The sequence below is a fragment of the Lynx canadensis genome, chromosome A2 (genome assembly GCF_007474595.2).
Source record: "Lynx canadensis isolate LIC74 chromosome A2, mLynCan4.pri.v2, whole genome shotgun sequence".
Classification (NCBI taxonomy): Eukaryota; Metazoa; Chordata; class Mammalia; order Carnivora; family Felidae; genus Lynx; species Lynx canadensis.
Window position 1 is genome coordinate 155,878,447 of NC_044304.2, and position 20,377 is coordinate 155,898,823.

The 20,377-nt window shown below is 40.0% G+C and overlaps 2 protein-coding genes across 2 annotated transcripts; both read left to right on the forward strand.

Annotated features, from left to right (window-relative positions):
* Positions 1-2,497: 2,497 nt before the first annotated feature.
* On the forward strand, positions 2,498-3,442 carry LOC115502020 (olfactory receptor 9A4-like). The gene is given in 1 exon segment (XM_030297149.1): positions 2,498-3,442. A coding segment is annotated over 1 exon segment (945 nt).
* An 11,237-nt stretch (positions 3,443-14,679) lies between these two features.
* On the forward strand, positions 14,680-15,808 carry LOC115509282 (olfactory receptor 9A4). Its single transcript, XM_030308606.1, has one exon. It carries the CDS (start codon positions 14,764-14,766, stop codon positions 15,706-15,708), a length of 945 nt encoding a protein of 314 aa, XP_030164466.1. The 5' UTR covers positions 14,680-14,763; the 3' UTR covers positions 15,709-15,808.
* Positions 15,809-20,377: the final 4,569 nt, after the last annotated feature.

A 20,377-nucleotide genomic window follows, 5' to 3' on the forward strand; every position in this document is an offset into this window, starting at 1 on the left:
AAAAAAGATTATAAATTATTGTAACTTTGGAGAATGAATGGTAACAGCTAATAATTTAATACAATTAAAAAGTTGTACAAATTATCATACAAGAGAGTATTTATTGCATCAATATACACATGAAAAATTGGACAAAATGTTTGTAAATCAGCATATTCATTAATTAATTATCAGTATTTTCATAAGCAAATATTTGTTAAGCAATTACATAAAATGTGATTAACATATTTTTAATATGGAAAAGTTTAATAGACACACAAGCATGTGTACATACACACATATATATATTAAGAAGAAGGTAGCAGGAAAGTATATTAATTAAAACATATTTTACTTAAAAAGAATATATACAGATATTCTTGTAAACACACAGAAAATTCTGTATGAATAGACTAGAAATTTTTAATAATAATTTATAATAATATTTAGCTCTAGGAGATGGATCAGGAGAATCAAGCAGATGGGGAGAGAGATATTTATGCTTTACCTTATATCCTTCCATTTGATTTTTAAATAATACCTGTGCTAATTTCATGAAAGATGGCAGTTGTTTTCAACGTTAAAAGTAAATGTCTTAAGTGTGATTTTGCTTTTAAACTCAGCATCCCAGCCATTCTCTCTTTTATGCAGTATTTTGTTGTTGTTGTTGTTAATTCTGAATAGTGTTTCTTCAAGTTTGACCCCTCAGTTCAAGCAGCACAGGGAGGTGACCTGAGAGCATTTGAAGATCTAGAAGGGAAATGTATGGCTGAACACCCAGAGTTGGGTGCATGTTGGAGGGACTGGAATGGGCTGTGGCATTATCAGAAGGTGACATTGGAGTAGGTGGCAGGTCCTCTCTATCTGTCTTGCCAGGTTCCCATAACTGTGGACAGAGGGTATGTGGTTTAGAGTGTGCAGAGATCATCGGGAAAGCTGTGCTTGCTGAAACCTTGGAGATGAAGAAGAAGAAGATTTAGTGGCCCCTAAGTTTCTGAGTCTGTCTTGGAGTCATCAGCTTGGGGGCAGGGCAGGCTCTGTAGGGCTAAATGGAGTCAGGGAGAAGCAGAGAGCAGATGAGGGGGCTGAGTGTTCACAGCTTGGTAGTGGTGATAACTAAGGGTCTGGGAGGATGGCAGCCTGAAAGTTGAGAAATTCCTGAGTAGGAGTGTTTAAGTTTTCCCAATGCAGAGAACTTTACCGGGATCTAAAACTTGATTATCCTCAGGAGGGAAGAGTGAAAGTTTCTTCAGCTTTTCCTTGACTACATCCCTAGTGTGTCGCTGAACCTGTGCAAATTGTTCCTCAGTGTATAACTATCCATCCTTAGGGATGGATAACTGCCTCCCTGGATGTGTATAACTATCCATCCCTAAGGATGGATAGTTAGAAGGCAGAGAGAATGAGGGGGAGGGAGATAGCTAGATTCCTCTCAGCACTACTTCTGCACTTTTTCCGGAGCTCCTGTGTGTCGATAGTATTTTTCACCATGAGTGGAGACAGCAGGAACTACTCATTGTCTCCCAAGCATGACTCTTTACTAACCATGGGTAGCCTGGGTTGATGCTTGAGGAGCCAAAGGACGTTCCAACCCTTTTCTGGAGGTGAGTGTCTTCCAGGCATGCCCCTCGGTGAAGGAGAGAGTTCAAGGGCATTATCATGGGAGGGTCTAGGCTTGGCTGCCAGGTGGAATAAGGATACCTAGAGCCTGAAGAGTAGGACTAGGGCAGCTGCAGATTAGATGACCTTCCATCAAATCATCCCTCCATAGCAAAGAGCAGCTTCATGGTGCCCAGTGCTGGCGACGAGCACACGCTCTGCCATCACCTAAGTTCCTGTTCTCTCATATCTCTTCATCTCTTCCATATACCTCCTTGCCATCTTGTGGGGATCTCTGGGAAGAAAGATTGCAGGTTGACTGGGCGATGCTTTGGAGAAAAGTGAATGGAAGGAATGATACTCTTTGTTTATTCATTGCAATATGCAAATGGAGTCTGTGTTTAGAGGACACAAAGAAAGGAGGAACCATGTCTGGGTGTGCTTGGGTATCATGGGGATTGGTTATTCTCAGAACTCTTGAAATGTAGCAAGATTATGCAGAGGATGCATATGAAAGGCAGAGAAGACACTTTTGGGCACTGGAGATGGAGGAGTGGATGGTATAAATGAGAACAATGTGGTCAGGGACGGGATGGCAGGTCAGGGCAGGGCTGGAGGCAGGATGGCTGGTGAACTGGGAGATGGGTACATACTGGGTGGGTGGGTTTTCATGCCTCAGGTGTGGTGTTGGTGGCTACTGCTCATCTTTTTGGGCATTTACGTTTACCTTCATATATTACACATATCCTTCATAAAACATTTAACACCAACCTTGTATAAAATAGTAGCATTATCTTGTGAAGTCGAAGAGTAGGATATATTTCCTCATGTTGGAATTATCTTGAATCTTCCTGTGGTCAGAAACTTGTTTTCTCTCTTTAGTCTTTAGATTCCACAAGGAACAAGAGCTCAGAACTAAATGTTGGGGAATCACTCTAGTGCCACTGAATTTTATCTCCTTGGCTTCCCTGGCTCCCGAGAACTACATCATATTCTCTTTGCTATCTTCTTCTTCTTCTACTCAGTGACATTAATGGGCAACATGGTCATCATTGTGATTGTCTGTGTGGACAGACGTCTGCAGTCCCCCATGTATTTCTTCCTTGGTCATCTCTCTGCCTTGGAGATCTTGGTTACCACTAATATCGTGCCCATGATGCTTTGGGGGCTGCTACTCCCTGGGATGCAGACAGTATCTCTGGCTGCATGTGTCACCCAGCTCTTCCTGTACCTTTCTTTGGGGACCACAGAGTTTGCATTACTGGGAGCGATGGCTGTGGACCGTTACGTGGCTGTCTGTAACCCTCTGAGGTACGACATCATTATGAACAGCCGCACCTGCATCTGGGTGGTCATTATGTCATGGGTGTTTGGGTTCCTTTCTGAAATCTGGCCAATTTATGCCACATTTCAGCTTACCTTCTGCAAATCAAATGTGGTGAACAATTTCTTCTGTGACTGAGGGCAATTGCTCAATCTATCCTGCAATAATACCCTTTTCATAGAGTTTATCCTATTCTTAATGGCTGTTTTTATCCTTTTTGGTTCTCTTATCCCTACAATCATCTCCTACACCTACATCATCTCCACCATCATCAAGATTCCCTCTGTCTCTGGCCGAAGGAAAGCCTTCTCTACTTGTGCATCCCACTTCACTTATGTCGTGATCGGCTATGGCACCTGCTTGTTCCTCTATGTGAAACCCAAGCAAACGCAGGCAGCTGAGTACAACAGGGTAGCGTCACTGATGGTTTTAGTGGTGACCCCTTTTCTAAACCCATTTATCTTCACCCTACGGAATGAAAAATTCATAGAGGTCTTTCGGGATGTCATGAAACGCTGCTCTCAACTCCTCAAGGGTTAGCTGGTTCCTAAGTACAAACATGAACTCATCATCATGGACCTGAGCAGTCTCATAGCACTAATTCAAATCTGAAATGATCATTTTCATCATCAAATAGTTTGTCATCTGCAAGGGAATTCTACAAAATTCTTCAAGGGAATTTTAAGACACTGATAGTCCACCAACTTATATTCGGATTTTTCCTTATTGGAGATCACATTATTATTTTCTAATTGAATATAGACATTTGTATATTCCTCTGTAGTTATAGTAAATCTTACAATATACATTTTTGAAGTGTAAATGTACAAAATATATGTAATATTTTTAAGGACACTCAGCTCTGGGAGCCCTTGGGTCTTTCAGTCGGTAAGTGACTAACTTCATCTCAGGTCATGATCTTGTGGTTCATGAATTGAGCACGATCATAATATTATTGTTAATAAAGTTGTTTCCCACTGGGGGTATGACTTAGCAATTCTGCAATTGCTGTACGCATATACTACAGGTGAACAAAAGAAGATAACAACTGGTGGGAGCCAGTTTCTTATGTGGATAGGTGTGTTCCAGAGAAGCAAGAGGAGAAGGCTAGAATCTGGATTCAAATTGGTGCATCAGTGTGCACGCATATTAGAAGATTATATGTATGTAGGTGGGTTGATTAATATATGATATAAATAAATGATATGGAAAATGACTCTTCTTTTTCGTAACTATTTTGGCCATTCTCTTGTCATTCTCTTTCCATATAAATTTAGGAGTCAGTTTGTAGATATCTACAAAATGCTTGCTGGGCTATTGATTGGGACTGTGTTCAATCCATAGTTAGATTATTAAAGCCCTGAGATCTAGGACTCCTTGCATTTGTATATGATTGTAAATTTTCTGCCTGACCATGCGGTTCAGTAGGGGTTCTTTGACGGTAAGAGGTCAATCCCTGTTCTTTCCTCCCTCTCACGTACTTGTTCTCTATGGCTCTTTTCAAATGTAGGCAAATATTTGTCTTTCTTCTGTGACATTAGGCTTGCCCCTGAATCTTTCCCTGGCACACACCAATGGCTTGACCTTTACATTTTATACCTTTATATTGTGTCGGTACCATTGTACAGAAGTGTCTCATAGGCTTTACAACTCCTCAGAGGCTATTTACGTGTATCAGGCCATCCTAGTCTATTAGAGTCCTCCTCCATTTTTCCTGCAACCTCCATCCCTCCAGTCCAACGAGCCAGTATTGTTTTTGAGCACTGTGCCTGATGTCATCTGTCCCTCTCAGGGGCACCACCAGTAGTCAGAAACTGTGTTCCTTATTATAGACTCTGAATCAGGGCCGCTGCCCCAACCCTGGAGATTTTCCTGTTCACATGCTGTATGTGAACACTTGCTTTTATACCGAAACATTCATATAACTTGGTATTAAGAATGCTTAAGACTCCAAAGCAAGAGGAAACAGAAGCTTTATTCACAATCATAGCAGCATTCCTTTCAATTGCCAAAAAGTGGAAGTGACCCAAAAGCCTCTCCACAGATGAGGAAACAGATGAATGTGTAAACAAAAGCTGGTATATGCGTACAATGGAATTTTATTCAGACTTAAAAACCAATGAAATTCTGATACATGCTGTCGTATAGATGACCCTTGAAAATATTGCTAAATGAAAGAAAGTGAATATAAAAGGGAAAATGTTGTATGTTTCCGTTTATGTGAGGTACCTAGAATAGTCCAGTTCCTAGAGACAGAAAGTAGAATAGTGAGCAGCAGGGGCTGGGGAAGGAGGAAATGGGAGTTACTAATTAATGGGGGCCAAGAGTCAGCTTAGGATGGTAAAGTGTTCTGGAGATGGAGGGTGGTGACGGTCGCACAACAATGTGAATGCACTTAATTGTACACTTAAGATGGTTAAAAATGGCAAAATTGTGTTATATATTTTTTACCACAATAAAAAAGAAAAAATATCCAATAATTCTAAATGATGTTCATAGTGAATCATCAGACTGTTGCCATTTCCCTTCTGGTCCATGGTTCTCTTCACACTCTTCAGAGGTGACTGTCTTCAAGTGTTTCTACTGGGATATATTTATAAACAATATAAAGGTATTTCTTGACTTGTCAGGTTGTTCTTCCTTATGTTAATAATTGCCTTGTTTAAAAATTCTACTGAGTACGTACACTAATTTTTTTTCTGCTTGTACACTCTTACCAATATCATGAGCCTCACAATAAACTATTCCTTGTGCTGTGTGCTCTGTAGGCCTTCTTACTTGGTGTGCTCCCACGTTTTGATGGGGCAGCCTTTCTACCATCCCTGTAAGAGCACTCGTAAATGGTAGGCTTTTTTTTTGATGTTTTTATTCCAGCATCATACTTCATTGTCACTTTGGCCAGATAAAAACACCTGCATGTCAGCCACTGGGGATACCTTGCCTGCAGTTCCCCGCAACTGATCTATGGGCAGTCCAGCCTCACCCAGGCCCCTTGACTCAATGGCAGTGAAAAAATAAAAGAACTAAAAATGAAGAAACAAAGGCTTTCTCGGACAGAATTTGAAGGAATTTGTCATGAGTACACCTGCTTTGCAAGCAATGTTAAAACAGTTGTTTAAGGAGAAGGAAAATAATATAGTTCGTAAATTTATCCTATAGAAAGAAAGGAGGAACCTTAGAGAAGGAATAAAATAAAAACTTTAATTTTCCTTGTACTTACCCGATCTCAGAGACAACAGTTGTCAGAATGACACAGCAGCATGTTGGATGATTATAGCTTATGAATAAGTGAAGTGTATAACAGCAATGTTTAGGAATATGTATGAGGAACTGAGGATATTCTGTTATAAGATACCTGCACTATCAGTGAAGTGGTATAGATAGTGTTATTTAAAAATGATTATAGCAAGGTCGCAGGATATAAGTTTGGTATACAAAGTAAAGAGCTTTCCTGTGTACTTGTGAACTTATATACTAGCAATGAAAAACTAGATTTTGAAGTTAAAAACACAGTGCTTTTGAAATTAGCACCAAAAAATAGGTACAAAACTAACAAAATTCATGCAAGATCTACATGAGGAAAACTACGGAATCTTTCAAACTCTGATGAAAGAAATAAAAGGATCTATATAAGCTCAGAAATACCCCATATGCATGCACAGGAAAGAAGTGTTATGAAGATATCAATCTTTGTCAACTTGATCTAGATTAAATCTCAGCTAAATCCCAGTAGGTATTATATAGATAATGACAAAGTGATACTAATGTTTATATGGAAAGGGGAAAGGCCCTGAATAGCCAACACAGTCCTGAAGAACAGTTGAAGGTATTGTCTCTACTCAACTTCAAGACTTATTACAAAGCTGTAATGATCAAGACAGTATGTTTTGGTGAAATAATAGAGAAATGTATCAGAGAAAGAGAACAGAAAGCCCAGAAATAGACACACACAGATATCATCAACTGACCTGTAACAAAAAACAAAGGCAGTTCCAGGAAGAAGGGTTAGTCTTTTCAACAAAAGGTGCCGGAACAACTGGACATCTTCATGAAAAATAATTCTGGACACAGACCTTACACCGTTCACAAAAATAAACTCAACCTGCAGCAGACACCTAAATGTCAAATGCAAAGCTACAAAACATCACAACCTAACAGAGGAGGAAACTAGGTGACCTTGTGTTTGATGACTATGTTTTAGATACAACACCAAAAGCATGATTTAGGAAACAAAAATTGAAAACATGAACTTCTGCTCTGGGAAAGACTGTTAAGAGAATGAAAAGACAAGCCACCATTTGGGAGAACATACTTGCAAAGCACATATGAAAAATTGCTCATGTATCCAAAATATACAAAGAACTCCTAAAAGTCAACAATAAGAACACACAATTCAATTAAAAAATGGACAAAAGATCTGAACAGACCCTTCACTAAAGAACATATGCAGGTGATAAATAAACACATAAAAAATGATCAACATCCTATGTCATCAGGAAATTGCAAATTAAAAAAGTAATGAAATACCACCCCGCACCCAGTAGAATGACTAAAATTCCAAAATACCGAACGTTGGAGAGGATGTGGAGCTACCAGAACTCTCATTCATTGCTGGTGGGAATGCAAAATGGTACAGTCACTTTGAAAGACAATTGGGCAAATTCTTGCAAAGCTAAATTATACTCTTACCATACAAACCAGCAATTATCTTCCTTAGTATATGCACAAATGAATTGAAAGCTTATGTCTACACGTAATTTTGAACCTGAATGTTTACTATATTCATAATTGCCCCAAATTGGAAGAAAACAAGACTTCTGTTACGGATGGAAATATGTCTGTCAACATTCTTATGTTGAAGTTCTACCCTCCCAGTACATTGGAATGTGAATTTGATTGGGAATGGGTCTTTGCAGATATAATTATAGAAGATGAAGTCATAGTGGAGTAGGGTGGGTCCCTAATCCTAATGACTGTTGTCCTTACAAGTAGGGCACCCTGTGTGAAGAGACACACATAGGGAGAATGACTTGAGAACATGAAATATAAACCAGATATCTGGTTTATATTATATTCCATATTCCAGAAATGGAAATAAGAGGTATCACAATAGTAAAATAATCCTTAAAAGTATAAAAATGGGTATCATGAACAGCTTTATGTCAATAAACTTGACAACTTAGATGAATTAAGCAATTCACCTGAAAAACTCAAACTGAAGTTGAAGTTTTGAGTAGTCCTATAGCTACGAAAGACATTTCACCTATAAATACTTTCTCACCAAGAGAACTCCTGGCCTAGGTGTCCTCACTGGTGGATTTTTCCACACATGTTAGGAGGAAATAATACATTTTCCCCCATAAAATAAAGGGGGCAGGAGAGCATATTTTCCAACTCATTTTATGATAACCAAAATTGCCATCATGCAAACCATGACAAGGACCTTACATAAAAGAAAACTATAGGCCAATATCTCTCATTAACAGGCCAAAATACTGAATAAAAAGCTAATCAATATAATCCAATAATTTAAAAATGATGGCTGTCAAACCTCAGACTACTCATCTAATCTTTCCCAATTTCTCTTCAGCACTGAGGCAATCATTGTTGGGGTTTCTTTAACTACAGATTATTTTGTATCTATTCTAGAGTATATGACACCATACAGTATGCATTTTTTTGGTGTCTGACCTTTTCATTCATTGTAATTTACTTGAATTCATCCATTTGGTGTCTATCAGCAGGTTTTTACTTTTTGTTGCCAAATAGTAGTTCCTCATAACAATATATCATTCTCTGTTGATGGATATTTATTTTCTGTCACGATTAGTTATAATGAATGAAGGCACTGTGAAAATTATAACAGAGGTATTTGTGAGGACATACATTTTGATTTATTTTAGGGAACTACCTACAGATAGAATTGCTGAATCATACGGAGATATATATTTAAGTTTATAAGAAACTACTTTTTCCAGAGTAGTTTTTTTTATATGACTTCCTACTTCTCCATTTCTGCTCTTCCAATGTATAGTTGAAAATACTAGAAAGGTATCTAGAGGAAATCAACCACGCCTTAGATTAAGAAAGCTGGTTCTTTTGTATATATAAACCACATCTTCTTTATCCATTCGTCAGCTGATGGACATTTAGGCTCTTTCCATAATTTGACTATTGTTGAAAGTGCTGCTATAAACATTGGGGTACCGGTGCCCCTGTGCGTCAGCACTCCTGTATCCTTTGGGTAGATCCCTAGCAGTGCTATTACTGGGTCATAGGGCAGTTTTATTTTTAATTTTTTGAGGAACCTCCACACTGTTTTCCAGAGCGGCTGCACCAGTTTGCATTCCCACCAGCTGTGCAAGAGGGTTCCCGTTTCTCCACATCCTCGCCAGCATCTATAGTCTCCTGATTTGTTCATTTTAGCCAATACTACTTGGCAATGAGAAAGAATGAAATCTGGCCATTTGCAGCAATGTGGATGCAACTGGAGGGTATTATGCTACGTGAAATAAGTCAGGCAGAGAAAGACAGATACCATATGTGTTCACTCATAAGTGGATCCTGAGAAACTTAACAGAAGACCATGGGGGAGGAGGAGGGGGGAAAAGTTACAGAGAGGGAGGGAGGCAAACCATAGGAGACTCTTAAGGACTGAGAACAAACTAAGGGTTGATGAGGGGTGGGGAGGGAGGGGAAAGTGGGTGATGGGCATTGAGGGGGGCACCTGTTGGGATGAACACTGGGTGTTGTATGGAAACCAATTTGACACTAAATTATATTAAAAATAATAAAATAAAATAAAATAAAATAAAATAAAATAAAATAAAATAAAATAAAATAATGATTAAAAGAAAAAGAAAAAAGAGAAAGCTGGTTCTTCAGTAAAGGTTCTGAGACAGAGTCCATTCTCCTCAGATTTCCTCATTTGACAGCAACCTTCCTTCGCTTTTGTCCAAGAGTCATAACAAGCCCCAACACAGCCACTCAGAGGCTAACAGGCAGATGCTGGGACCAAGATGTTGTGGGCAGCTATCAGCACACTTGCCATGGGGATGAGGCCCTCAAGCTTGGGTCTTTACTTCACAGTATGATCAGTGACTCCTGTTATGTTAGTATCATTCTAGGATCTGCATGGGAAATACTACACTGAGATAGAAACGCCCTGACCACAGGCTCTCAGGAGAGGCTTGATACAATCTCATTTAAGAAACAAAATAAAGGGGGCGCCTGGGTGGCGCAGTCGGTTAAGCGTCCGACTTCAGCCAGGACACGATCTCGCGGTCTGTGAGTTCGAGCCCCGCGTCAGGCTCTGGGCTGATGGCTCGGAGCCTGGAGCCTGTTTCCGATGCTGTGTCTCCCTCTCTCTCTGCCCCTCCCCCGTTCATGCTCTGTTTCTCTCTGTCCCAAAAAAAATAAATAAAAAACGTTGAAAAAAAAAATTTAAAAAAAGAAACAAAATAAAGAAATGGCGCTTGGGTGGCTCAGTCAGTTAAGTCTCCAACTCTTGATTTCAGCTCAGGTCATGATCTCTCACAATTCATGAGATCAAGCCCTGTATTGGGCTCTGTGCTGACATCATGGAGCCTGCTTGGGATTCTCTCTTTGCCTCTCTCTCTCTCTGCCCCTTCCTGGCTCAAAATAAGTGAGTAGACTTTAAAAAAAAGAAACAAATGAGCAATAAGGAAAATAAAGGAGACAGAAAGGCAAACCAAGAAACCGACTCAACTTCAGAGAACATTCTGATGGTTACCAGAGGGGAGGTGGGGGTGGGTGGGTGACATAGCTGATGGGGATTTAGGAGGGTACTTGTGATGACCAACAGGTATGGTATGGAAGTGTTGAATCACTATATTGTACACCTGAAACTAATATTACAATGTATGTTAACTAACAGGAATTTAAATAAAAACTTAAAAAGAAGACATTATAAATTAATGCAACTTTTTGAGAGTGATTTGATAACAGCTCATAAATTAATGCAATTAAAAAGTTGTATTTGTACAACTTTTCAGACATGAAAATATTTTTTAATATAATTTATTGACAAATTGGTTTCCATAGAACACCCAGTGCTCATCCCAAAAAGTGCCCTCCTCAATGCCCATCACCCACTTTCCCCTCTTCCCCAGCCCTCATTAACCCTCAGTTTGTTCTCAGTATCCAAGAGTCTCTTATGGTTTGCCTCCCATTCTCTCTGTAACTTTTTTTTCCCCTTCCCCTCCCCCATGGTCTTCTATTAAGTTTCTCAGACATGAGAATATTTAGTGCAGCAGCAATACAGACATGAAAAATTGGAGAAAATGCAATGTTCATCAGCACATTCATTAAACAATGATCAGTATTTCATAAGTGGGTATTAGATAAGCAGTAACTTAAAATGTGATTGACATATTATATTATTTCAGAGAAAGAGAGAGTGAGAGAGCATGTAAGCAGGAGAATGGGGCAGAGGGAGAGAGAAAGAGAACTTTAAGGAGGCTCCATGGTCAGCTCTGAGCCCAAGGCAGGGCTAAATCCCACGACACGGGGTATACAACCTGAGCCGAATCAAGAGTCGGTTGGTCAACCGAATGAGCCATCCAAGAGCCCCACATATCATCAACAATATGGGGAGTTTAATATACACCCAAACATGCATATGCGTGCACACACACACACACACATACACACACATATCAAGAAAAAGGAAGCAGGAAAGTGTATTTATTTAAATATAATTTATTAAAAACAATATATATATATATATATACAATTGTATATATATATATATATATATATATATACAGTCTTGTAAACACACAGAAACCTTCTGTATGAATATGCTGGAAAATTATAACAATAATAATTTATAATATTTAGCTCTAGGAGATGGATCAGGAGAATCAAGCAGATGGGGAGAGAGATATTTATGCTTTACCTTATATCCTTCCATTTGATTTTTAAATACCTGTGCTAATTTCATGAAAGATGGCAGTTGTTTTCAACGTTAAAAGTAAATGTTTTAAGTGTGATTTTGCTTTTAAACTCAGCATCCCAGCCATTCTCTCTTTTATGCAGTATTTTGTTGTTGTTGTTGTTAATTCTGAATAGTGTTTCTTCAAGTTTGACCCCTCAGTTCAAGCAGCACAGGGAGGTGACCTGAGAGCATTTGAAGATCTAGAAGGGAAATGTATGGCTGAACACCCAGAGTTGGGTGCATGTTGGAGGGACTGGAATGGGCTGTGGCATTATCAGAAGGTGACATTGGAGTAGGTGGCAGGTCCTCTCTATCTGTCTTGCCAGGTTCCCATAACTGTGGACAGAGGGTATGTGGTTTAGAGTGTGCAGAGATCATCGGGAAAGCTGTGCTTGCTGAAACCTTGGAGATGAAGAAGAAGAAGATTTAGTGGCCCCTAAGTTTCTGAGTCTGTCTTGGAGTCATCAGCTTGGGGGCAGGGCAGGCTCTGTAGGGCTAAATGGAGTCAGGGAGAAGCAGAGAGCAGATGAGGGGGCTGAGTGTTCACAGCTTGGTAGTGGTGATAACTAAGGGTCTGGGAGGATGGCAGCCTGAAAGTTGAGAAATTCCTGAGTAGGAGTGTTTAAGTTTTCCCAATGCAGAGAACTTTACCGGGATCTAAAACTTGATTATCCTCAGGAGGGAAGAGTGAAAGTTTCTTCAGCTTTTCCTTGACTACATCCCTAGTGTGTCGCTGAACCTGTGCAAATGATTCTCCAGTGTATAACTATCCTTGGGGATGGATAAGATAGAAAAGGAAGGAGGCAGAGAGAATGAGGGGGAGGGAGATAGCTAGATTCCTCTCAGCACTACTTCTGGACTTTTTCCTGATCTCCTGGGTGTGGACAGTGTTCTTCACCATGAGTGGAGACAGCAGGAGCTGCCCTTGTCTCCTAAGCATGGCTCTTTACTAGCTGTGGGAGCCTGCATGATGCCTGAAGTGCAATAGAACTTTCCAGTCCAGTCCGTTCCCTACAGGTGAGTGTCTTCCAGGTATGCCCCTTGGTGAAGGAGAGAGTTACCAGAGCATTAGCAGGGGGAGGGTCTAGGTTTGGCTGCCAGGTACAATAAGGACACCTAGAGCCTGAAGAGTGGATTAAGGTAGCTGCAGGTTAGATGGCCCTCCATCAAATCATCCCTCCATAGCAGAGAGCAGCTTCATGATGCCCAGTGCTGGTGATGAGCACACTCTCTGCCATCACCTCAGTTCCTGTTCTCTCATATCTCTTCATCTCTTCCTTTTATCTGCTTGCCTTCTTGTGGGGATCTCTGGGAAGAGAGATTGCAGGTTGGCTGGTCAATGCTTTAGAGAAAAGTGAATGGAGGGAAAGGTAGAAAGGTTGGGTACTCTTTGTTATTCATTGGTTGTTCTTTAGCCTGTTAATTGATAAAGTCACTTAAAAATATTTATAGAACACATACTTTGTCGACTCTGTCTTGTCACAGGTGATAATACAAGAAAGCTAAAGAACTTGTTTCAAGTTACTTAATTCTAATGTGGGATTTTGAGGATGATAAACTAATAAACAAACACATAATATGGTTTGAGCTACTGATGAGAGCCAATAGAATAAAAATGCAGCCTCACAAGGTTAGAGAGTGAAATTGTGCATGTAGTGTTTTGAAGGGGATGTTGGGAAAGTGCTGTGGAGAGGAGATATTTGAGCAAAGACCTGCATGTGGTGAGGGAAGAAGTCCAGACCTCCTGAAGAACTCAGTATGATTTATATTGATGTCTTCTAACATTTTCTTACCCTAGGGCTCTAGAGAAAATAGAAGGTCGTAGATAAGCATATGCACTCTTTGAGTTTTCCAAGTTGCTCTATGGGACTGAGACCATTGTAGTTCGGTTAGAGCGATAGGCTGCCCATTTCGAGGTTTTGTCTCTGTCTGGAACTAGACATTTGAGACCGGGGAAATATGGAGGATTTTGCCTCTATATCGCCACTGTTTTCTTGTCTTCTGGTCCCAGGGTGGAGACTGCAGTACAGACAGGACTTCCTTCTGGCACCCGCCTCCCCATTGTCATCTACAGAACAGAGGAATAAAAGATCTCAGAGTTAGAGGTCACTAACAGGGAACTGGAGAGGCCCTTCCTGCCTGGAGGATATACATTCACGGATATGAGAAATGGTGGATGCCTTTCATCCTGAGAATAAGGAGGGAGAAGTTGATAATCCACACCACGGAGCCAGCTTCCAGAAGTCAGGAAAAGACTCAATATTTTGTCTCAAAACAGTTCTTATGACAATGTCCTAGATAGGTCCCACTTGCTAACAACACTGCAGAGTTCTTAGTATAATTGAGGCAGAAACTTAGAATGAATATAATGCAAATGGAACCTATGTTAAAGAATACAAACAAAAGAAGTAATCATGTCTTTGTGTGATTGGCTAAGGTTGGGATTCTTTGAACTGTTGAAATGTAGCAGGAGTTTGCAGGACATGGATACAAGAGGCAGAGAAGACACTTTTGGGCCCTGGAGATGAAGTGTTGCTGGCATGAATGAGCACTTTGTGACCAGGGAAGTGAATAGAATGGCAGGTCAGGGCAGGGCTGGAGGCAGGATGGCTGGTGAACTGGGAGACGGGTACATACTGGGTGGGTGGGTTTTCATGCCTCAGGTGTGGTGTTGGTGGCTACTGCTCATCTTCTTGGGCATTTACGTTTACCTTCATAAGTACACATATCCTTCATGAACATTTAATATCAACCTTGTATAAAATAGTAGCATTATGTTGTGAAGTCTAGGAGTAGGATATATTTCCTCAAACTGGAATTGCCTTGAATCTTCCTGTGGTCAGAAACTCGTTTTCTCTCTTTTGCTCTTTAGATTCCACAAGGAACAAGAGCTCAGAACTAAATGTTGGGGAATCACTCTAGTGCCACTGAATTTTATCTCCTTGGCTTCCCTGGCTCCCGAGAACTACATCATATTCTCTTTGCTATCTTCTTCTTCTTCTACTCAGTGACATTAATGGGCAACATGGTCATCATTGTGATTGTCTGTGTGGACAGACGTCTGCAGTCCCCCATGTATTTCTTCCTTGGTCATCTCTCTGCCTTGGAGATCTTGGTTACCACTAATATCGTGCCCATGATGCTTTGGGGGCTGCTACTCCCTGGGATGCAGACAGTATCTCTGGCTGCATGTGTCACCCAGCTCTTCCTGTACCTTTCTTTGGGGACCACAGAGTTTGCATTACTGGGAGCGATGGCTGTGGACCGTTACGTGGCTGTCTGTAACCCTCTGAGGTACGACATCATTATGAACAGCCACACCTGCATCTGGGTGGTCATTATGTCATGGGTGTTTGGGTTCCTTTTTCAAATCTGGCCAGTTTATGCCACATTTCAGCTTACCTTCTGCAAATCAAATGTGGTGAACAATTTCTTCTGTGACCGAGGGCAATTGCTCAAACTGTCCTGCAACAATACCCTTTTTATAGAGTTCATCCTGTTCTTAATGGCTGTTTTTGTTCTTTTTGGTTCTCTTATCCCTACAATCATCTCGTACAGCTATATCATCTCCACAATCCTCAAGATCCCCTCAGCCTCTGGCCGGAGGAAAGCCTTCTCTACATGTGCCTCTCACTTCACATGTGTCGTGATTGGGTACGGCAGTTGCTTGTTCCTCTATGTGAAACCCAAGCAAACTCAAGCAGCTGATTACAATAGGGTGGTGTCCTTGATGGTTTCAGTAGTTACTCCTTTCCTCAATCCCTTCATCTTCACCCTCCGAAATGACAAAGTCATAGAAGCCCTTCGGGACGGAGCAAAGCACTGGTGTCAACTATTCAGGAATTAGTCTTGTCTTAATTATTATGGATTTTATAATGCTCTGAAAAAAACATACTCCTCTTTGATCTGCATCATAACCATCATCAAATATTCTGTGTGCAACAAAAGCCTTTTAAGTTATGGCCATGGTTTTTAACATGGTTGTTTGTTATTAAAAATTCACTTCTTTTTAAACATATATCTATACATGTATACATATGTGTGTGTGTGTGTATATATATATATATAGTTATAGTTATAGATATACATATACATACTGTTCTCAAAATTTGATACATTTCACAATAAAAGTTAAAAATTAAATGTAAAAATAATACATGTATGTGTGATATTTGTATTTCTGAACAGGAAAAGCTAGGAAAAATATTCCCCAACTGCAAAATGGAATGACTACTCATTTCTAGGTTGCTGATTCATCTCTTCATGTAAAATGTCCTGTGGTTTAGGTTCTCTGGCCATGTAAGCTCCCTACTCCTTCCCTGACTCAAACATATTCTCTCTCTCTCAACAGATACAACAAGACTATTCTTTCACTTCTATAAATGTGACATTTCTAATTTCAATGATAGATATGAAGACCTAAGACACTGCCCTCAATCACCTGGGGATCTGGTTGAAATGCACATTATAATTCAGAGGTCTGGACTAAGGCTGGAGAGTCTACATTTCTAATCAGCTTCAGCTGATGTTGATGCTGTTGGGGGTGAGGGTGAGGGACGAATTACCTCTGCCCTTGGTTTCCTGTTCCAAAGTCTGTTGCCTTAGTACTTCTCTGCATATTTTCTTGGCTGGCATAATTCCACAATTCTGGACACCATTACAATCCCAGGAATGGTTGTTTTTTTAAAAGACACATCTCTAATTGGTGGGCTTCCTCAGGGTGTGGGAGGAAGAGCTAGATAAGGTGGTATTCTCTCACCTGAAAGCACCCACATCATGGTGCCTGCTGCCCAAAGGATGTGGGACAACAACAGAGCTGCTGTGACAAGGGAGAGCTGGCCCCGCGGGGTCCCTGGGCTCTGGAGGAGTGTAGAGAGGGCAGAGGAAGAGGCAGCCTCTGGCCCCTCTCACATTCCTCAGTCCTTTCAAGGTTCATGTTACCTGGCCCCTGATTCCTACCCCCTTCAATTGTTCATCCTCTCTTGCCCACTTTCTTTCCTGATTCTTCTTTGTAGCTCTCTTTCTGTGGCTCCAGTTCCCCATTTCACTTCTGCATTCCTCGTTGCCTTTCCCCCTCATGGACCACGCTTAGCGTGCTGTCATCCAGCTTCCCACAAGGCAGCCCTTGCGCCTCTGTGCCAGCACACCAACCTCACTCACTCTTCCCCTAGTCAGCCCCTCTTTGGTTCCAATCAGTGATTCCCTTTCTGATGTCATAAGCACACATTTTATCCACTATGGCATTTTTGTAATAACAAAATATTGGTAACCAAATGGATATCAGTAGGTGACTGGTTAAATAAATTGTTTCACTCATACAATGAAATATTATGCAGCCATAAAAAGAATAAAAAACCTCTTTCTGCAATGATTAGAAATGATCCCCAGGCTGTATTGTTAAGTGAGAAAAGCAAAGCACATGGAACTTAGTATTCACTTTTGGGTAAGAAAGAAGTAGAAATAATATTCATATTTGCTTGTGGACCACATTGTAAGAAATTAAGAAGCAATTACTTGTAGAACTATGGACAGATAGAATGGGAAAAGAATGAGGACTTTTCACTGTTTGCCTTCTAATATTCTCTCTGGTTTTTTTGTAACCATGTTTAGGTATTGCCTATAAAAATAAAATAATAAATTCATTTATGTACTTTAAGGGATGTAGTAATTCAATCTTACCTTTTTATTTATTCAAATATTTATTTATTTTTCTCTTATTCAGGAGCGCCTGCTTATTTATATGAATACATTTCTCTAACTGGAAGATATTTGGTAAGTGGAGCTTCTGTTAAATTAAAATATTTTGGAAAATATTCCTGGAGCATAACATAGAAGCCAGGAGCTCAAGAAGAATATCAAGAGAAGGAGGCCTGTGTAGAAGTGACTATATGCTTTCTTGAACTTGGGGTCTCGGTGAGTGTGTCTGATAGGGAAGAAATAGCACTCTCAGCAGAAGGGAAGAGGCTGTTCCATTCTAAAGAATCTTGCTCTGTCACACAGTACTTTGTTTATTTGTATACTCGGTAATTAGAACCAGAGAGAACTATCCATCTAGAGCTCCATACTCCAAAGCAGTAGAGCACTGAAGTTAAATACTCGAGAAGCCCAGTGCCTAAACTCCTATCCCCAGCTTTCCAGGCAATAATTTTCTGCTGTGCTGAATACCTCTCTCTACTTCCCAAATGGATCACAGAAATGCTTGATGTATATGTATGATGTGAACAATAATAGTGATATTAACAACCAATACTTCATATTATGCATGTCAGGAACGCTTTTCACATTTAGCCCTAGGGATTCCCTGTTGATTTCACCAAAAAGGGACCTACTTGGCATCCAAGTCCATGCACGGACAGCCCAGAAATTGTGGGGAGTTACTCCCAATTGGATGTAATATGACCAATGAAAGTAGACACCAGTAGATAATTTTTCCCCTTTTCCCCCTCTGAGGGATAGTTATGAAACAGAGTTTATACATATCCTAAGGTGTGAGTAGTACCAAAGATCACACAATTAGTTGCACTTAGGGGCAGGAAGCTTGATAAAGCATCCTTTTATTGGTTTTACAGTGTTCCATGGTTCATATCTTTTGTCATTCATGCCTGCCCTCATGGACTGTATTCCCCAATGAATAGCCGATAAGTCCTTGGCCTCCTGAGGAAACCAAGCTAAGAAATACTGCGTAAGTCTCACTCTTTAATTTTTACTACTAAACAACTCATTTAAATCATATAAGAACTCCCTAGGGTAACTACTATTATTACTCAAGGAACTCTGGCACAGAGACAATAAGTGACTTACCCAAAGTCACATTGTTAGTATGCAAAGGCCTAGGATCCAAACCTAGGCAGTCTGGCTCCGGTTTATTCTCTTAACCACTATGCTAGATAGCCTACAGTGCTACATCATGAAATGCTAATTGTTTATCTTTATCTGAGCTACTTGTTATTTATTCTTATATCAGTCAGGATAGTCTAGGTTATGTTGTGGTAAAAGTAGTCTCAAGATCCTTGTATCCCACAACAACAATTCTTGTTTTTGTTCCCATATTTGTCTGCTATGGGTCAGTTGCTCCTCTGCTCCCTATCATCTTTATTTTGGTTAAGGCTAATGGGGCAGTCTCTAACTGGGACTTGGCTGGTCTTGAGATAGTGGGAAAAGAGTATGGCAAATCATGGTCAGATTCACCAAAGTAAGGGACCAGGCCAAACTTGCTGTCAGTGTTAATGCCTAATTCAACCTAGAATATAAAATTTTATATATATATATATATATATATATCTATATATATATATACATATATCTATGTATATATGTATATGTATATATATGTATATGTATGTATCTATATATATATATATATATATATGAAAAAATTAACTTTATATGTTGTAATTTCTTGGATTGTTATAGTCTGTTTCTCCATAACCTAGATACATACTTATACACAGTGTAAAGAAGGGAAAAACTCATATGATATTTGTCTTTCTCTGACTTATTTTGCTTAGCATATTACTCTAGTTCCATCCGGTGTTACTCTAAATGGCAAGATTTCATTCTTCTTGATTGCTGAGTAGTATTCCATTGTATATATATGCCACACCTTTATTCATTCTTTAGTCAATGGACATTTGGGCTCTTCCATAATTTGGCTATTGTTGTTAGTGCTGCTATAAACACTGGGGTGCGTGTGCCCTTTGAATCAGCATTTTTGTATCCTTGGATAAATACCTAGTAGGTGCAATTGCTGGGCGATAGGGTAGTTCTATTTTTAATTTTTTTGTGGAACCTCCATACTGTTTTCTAGAGTGGCTGTACCAGTTTGCATTACCACCAACCGTTGCAAGAGGGTTCCCCTTTCTCTGCATCCTCTCTAACATCTGTTGTTGCCTGAGTTGTTAATTTTAGCCATTCTGACAGGTGTGAGGTGGTATCTAACTGGGGTTTTGATTTGTCTTTTTCCTGATGATGAGTGATGGTTGAGCATCTTCTCATGTGTCTGTTAGCCATCTGGTTGTCTTTTTGGAAAAGTGTCTATTTATGTCTTCTACCCATTCTTCACTGGATTGTTTGGTTTTTGGGTGTTGGGTTTGGATAAGTACGTTTATAGATTTTTGGATACTAACCCTTTAACAGATATGTATTTGCAAATAATCTTCTCACATTCTGTCAGCCTTTTAGTTTTGTAATTGTTTCCTTCGCTGTGCAGAAGATTTTATCTTAATGAGGTCCCAATAGTTCAGTTTTGCTTTTGTTTCCCTTGCCTCTGGGATATGTCTAGTAGGAAGTTGCTGCAGCCAAGGTCAAAGAGGTTGTTCTGTCTTCTCCTCTAGAATTTTTTTAAGTTAATTAATTTATTTGAAAGAGAGAGAGAGAGAGGAAAACAAGTGGCAGAGGGGCAGAGAGAGAGGAGAGAGAGAGAGGATCCCAAGCAGGCTCCACACTGTCAGAACAGAGCCCGATATGGCGCTTGAACTAATGAACCATGATGACCTGAGCTGAAATCAAGAGTTGGA

What these genes read in the sequence shown, in the direction of transcription:
- LOC115509282 (XM_030308606.1), top strand. Translation starts at nt 14,764, where the DNA reads ATGTTGGGGAATCACTCTAGTGCCACTGAATTTTATCTCCTTGGCTTC.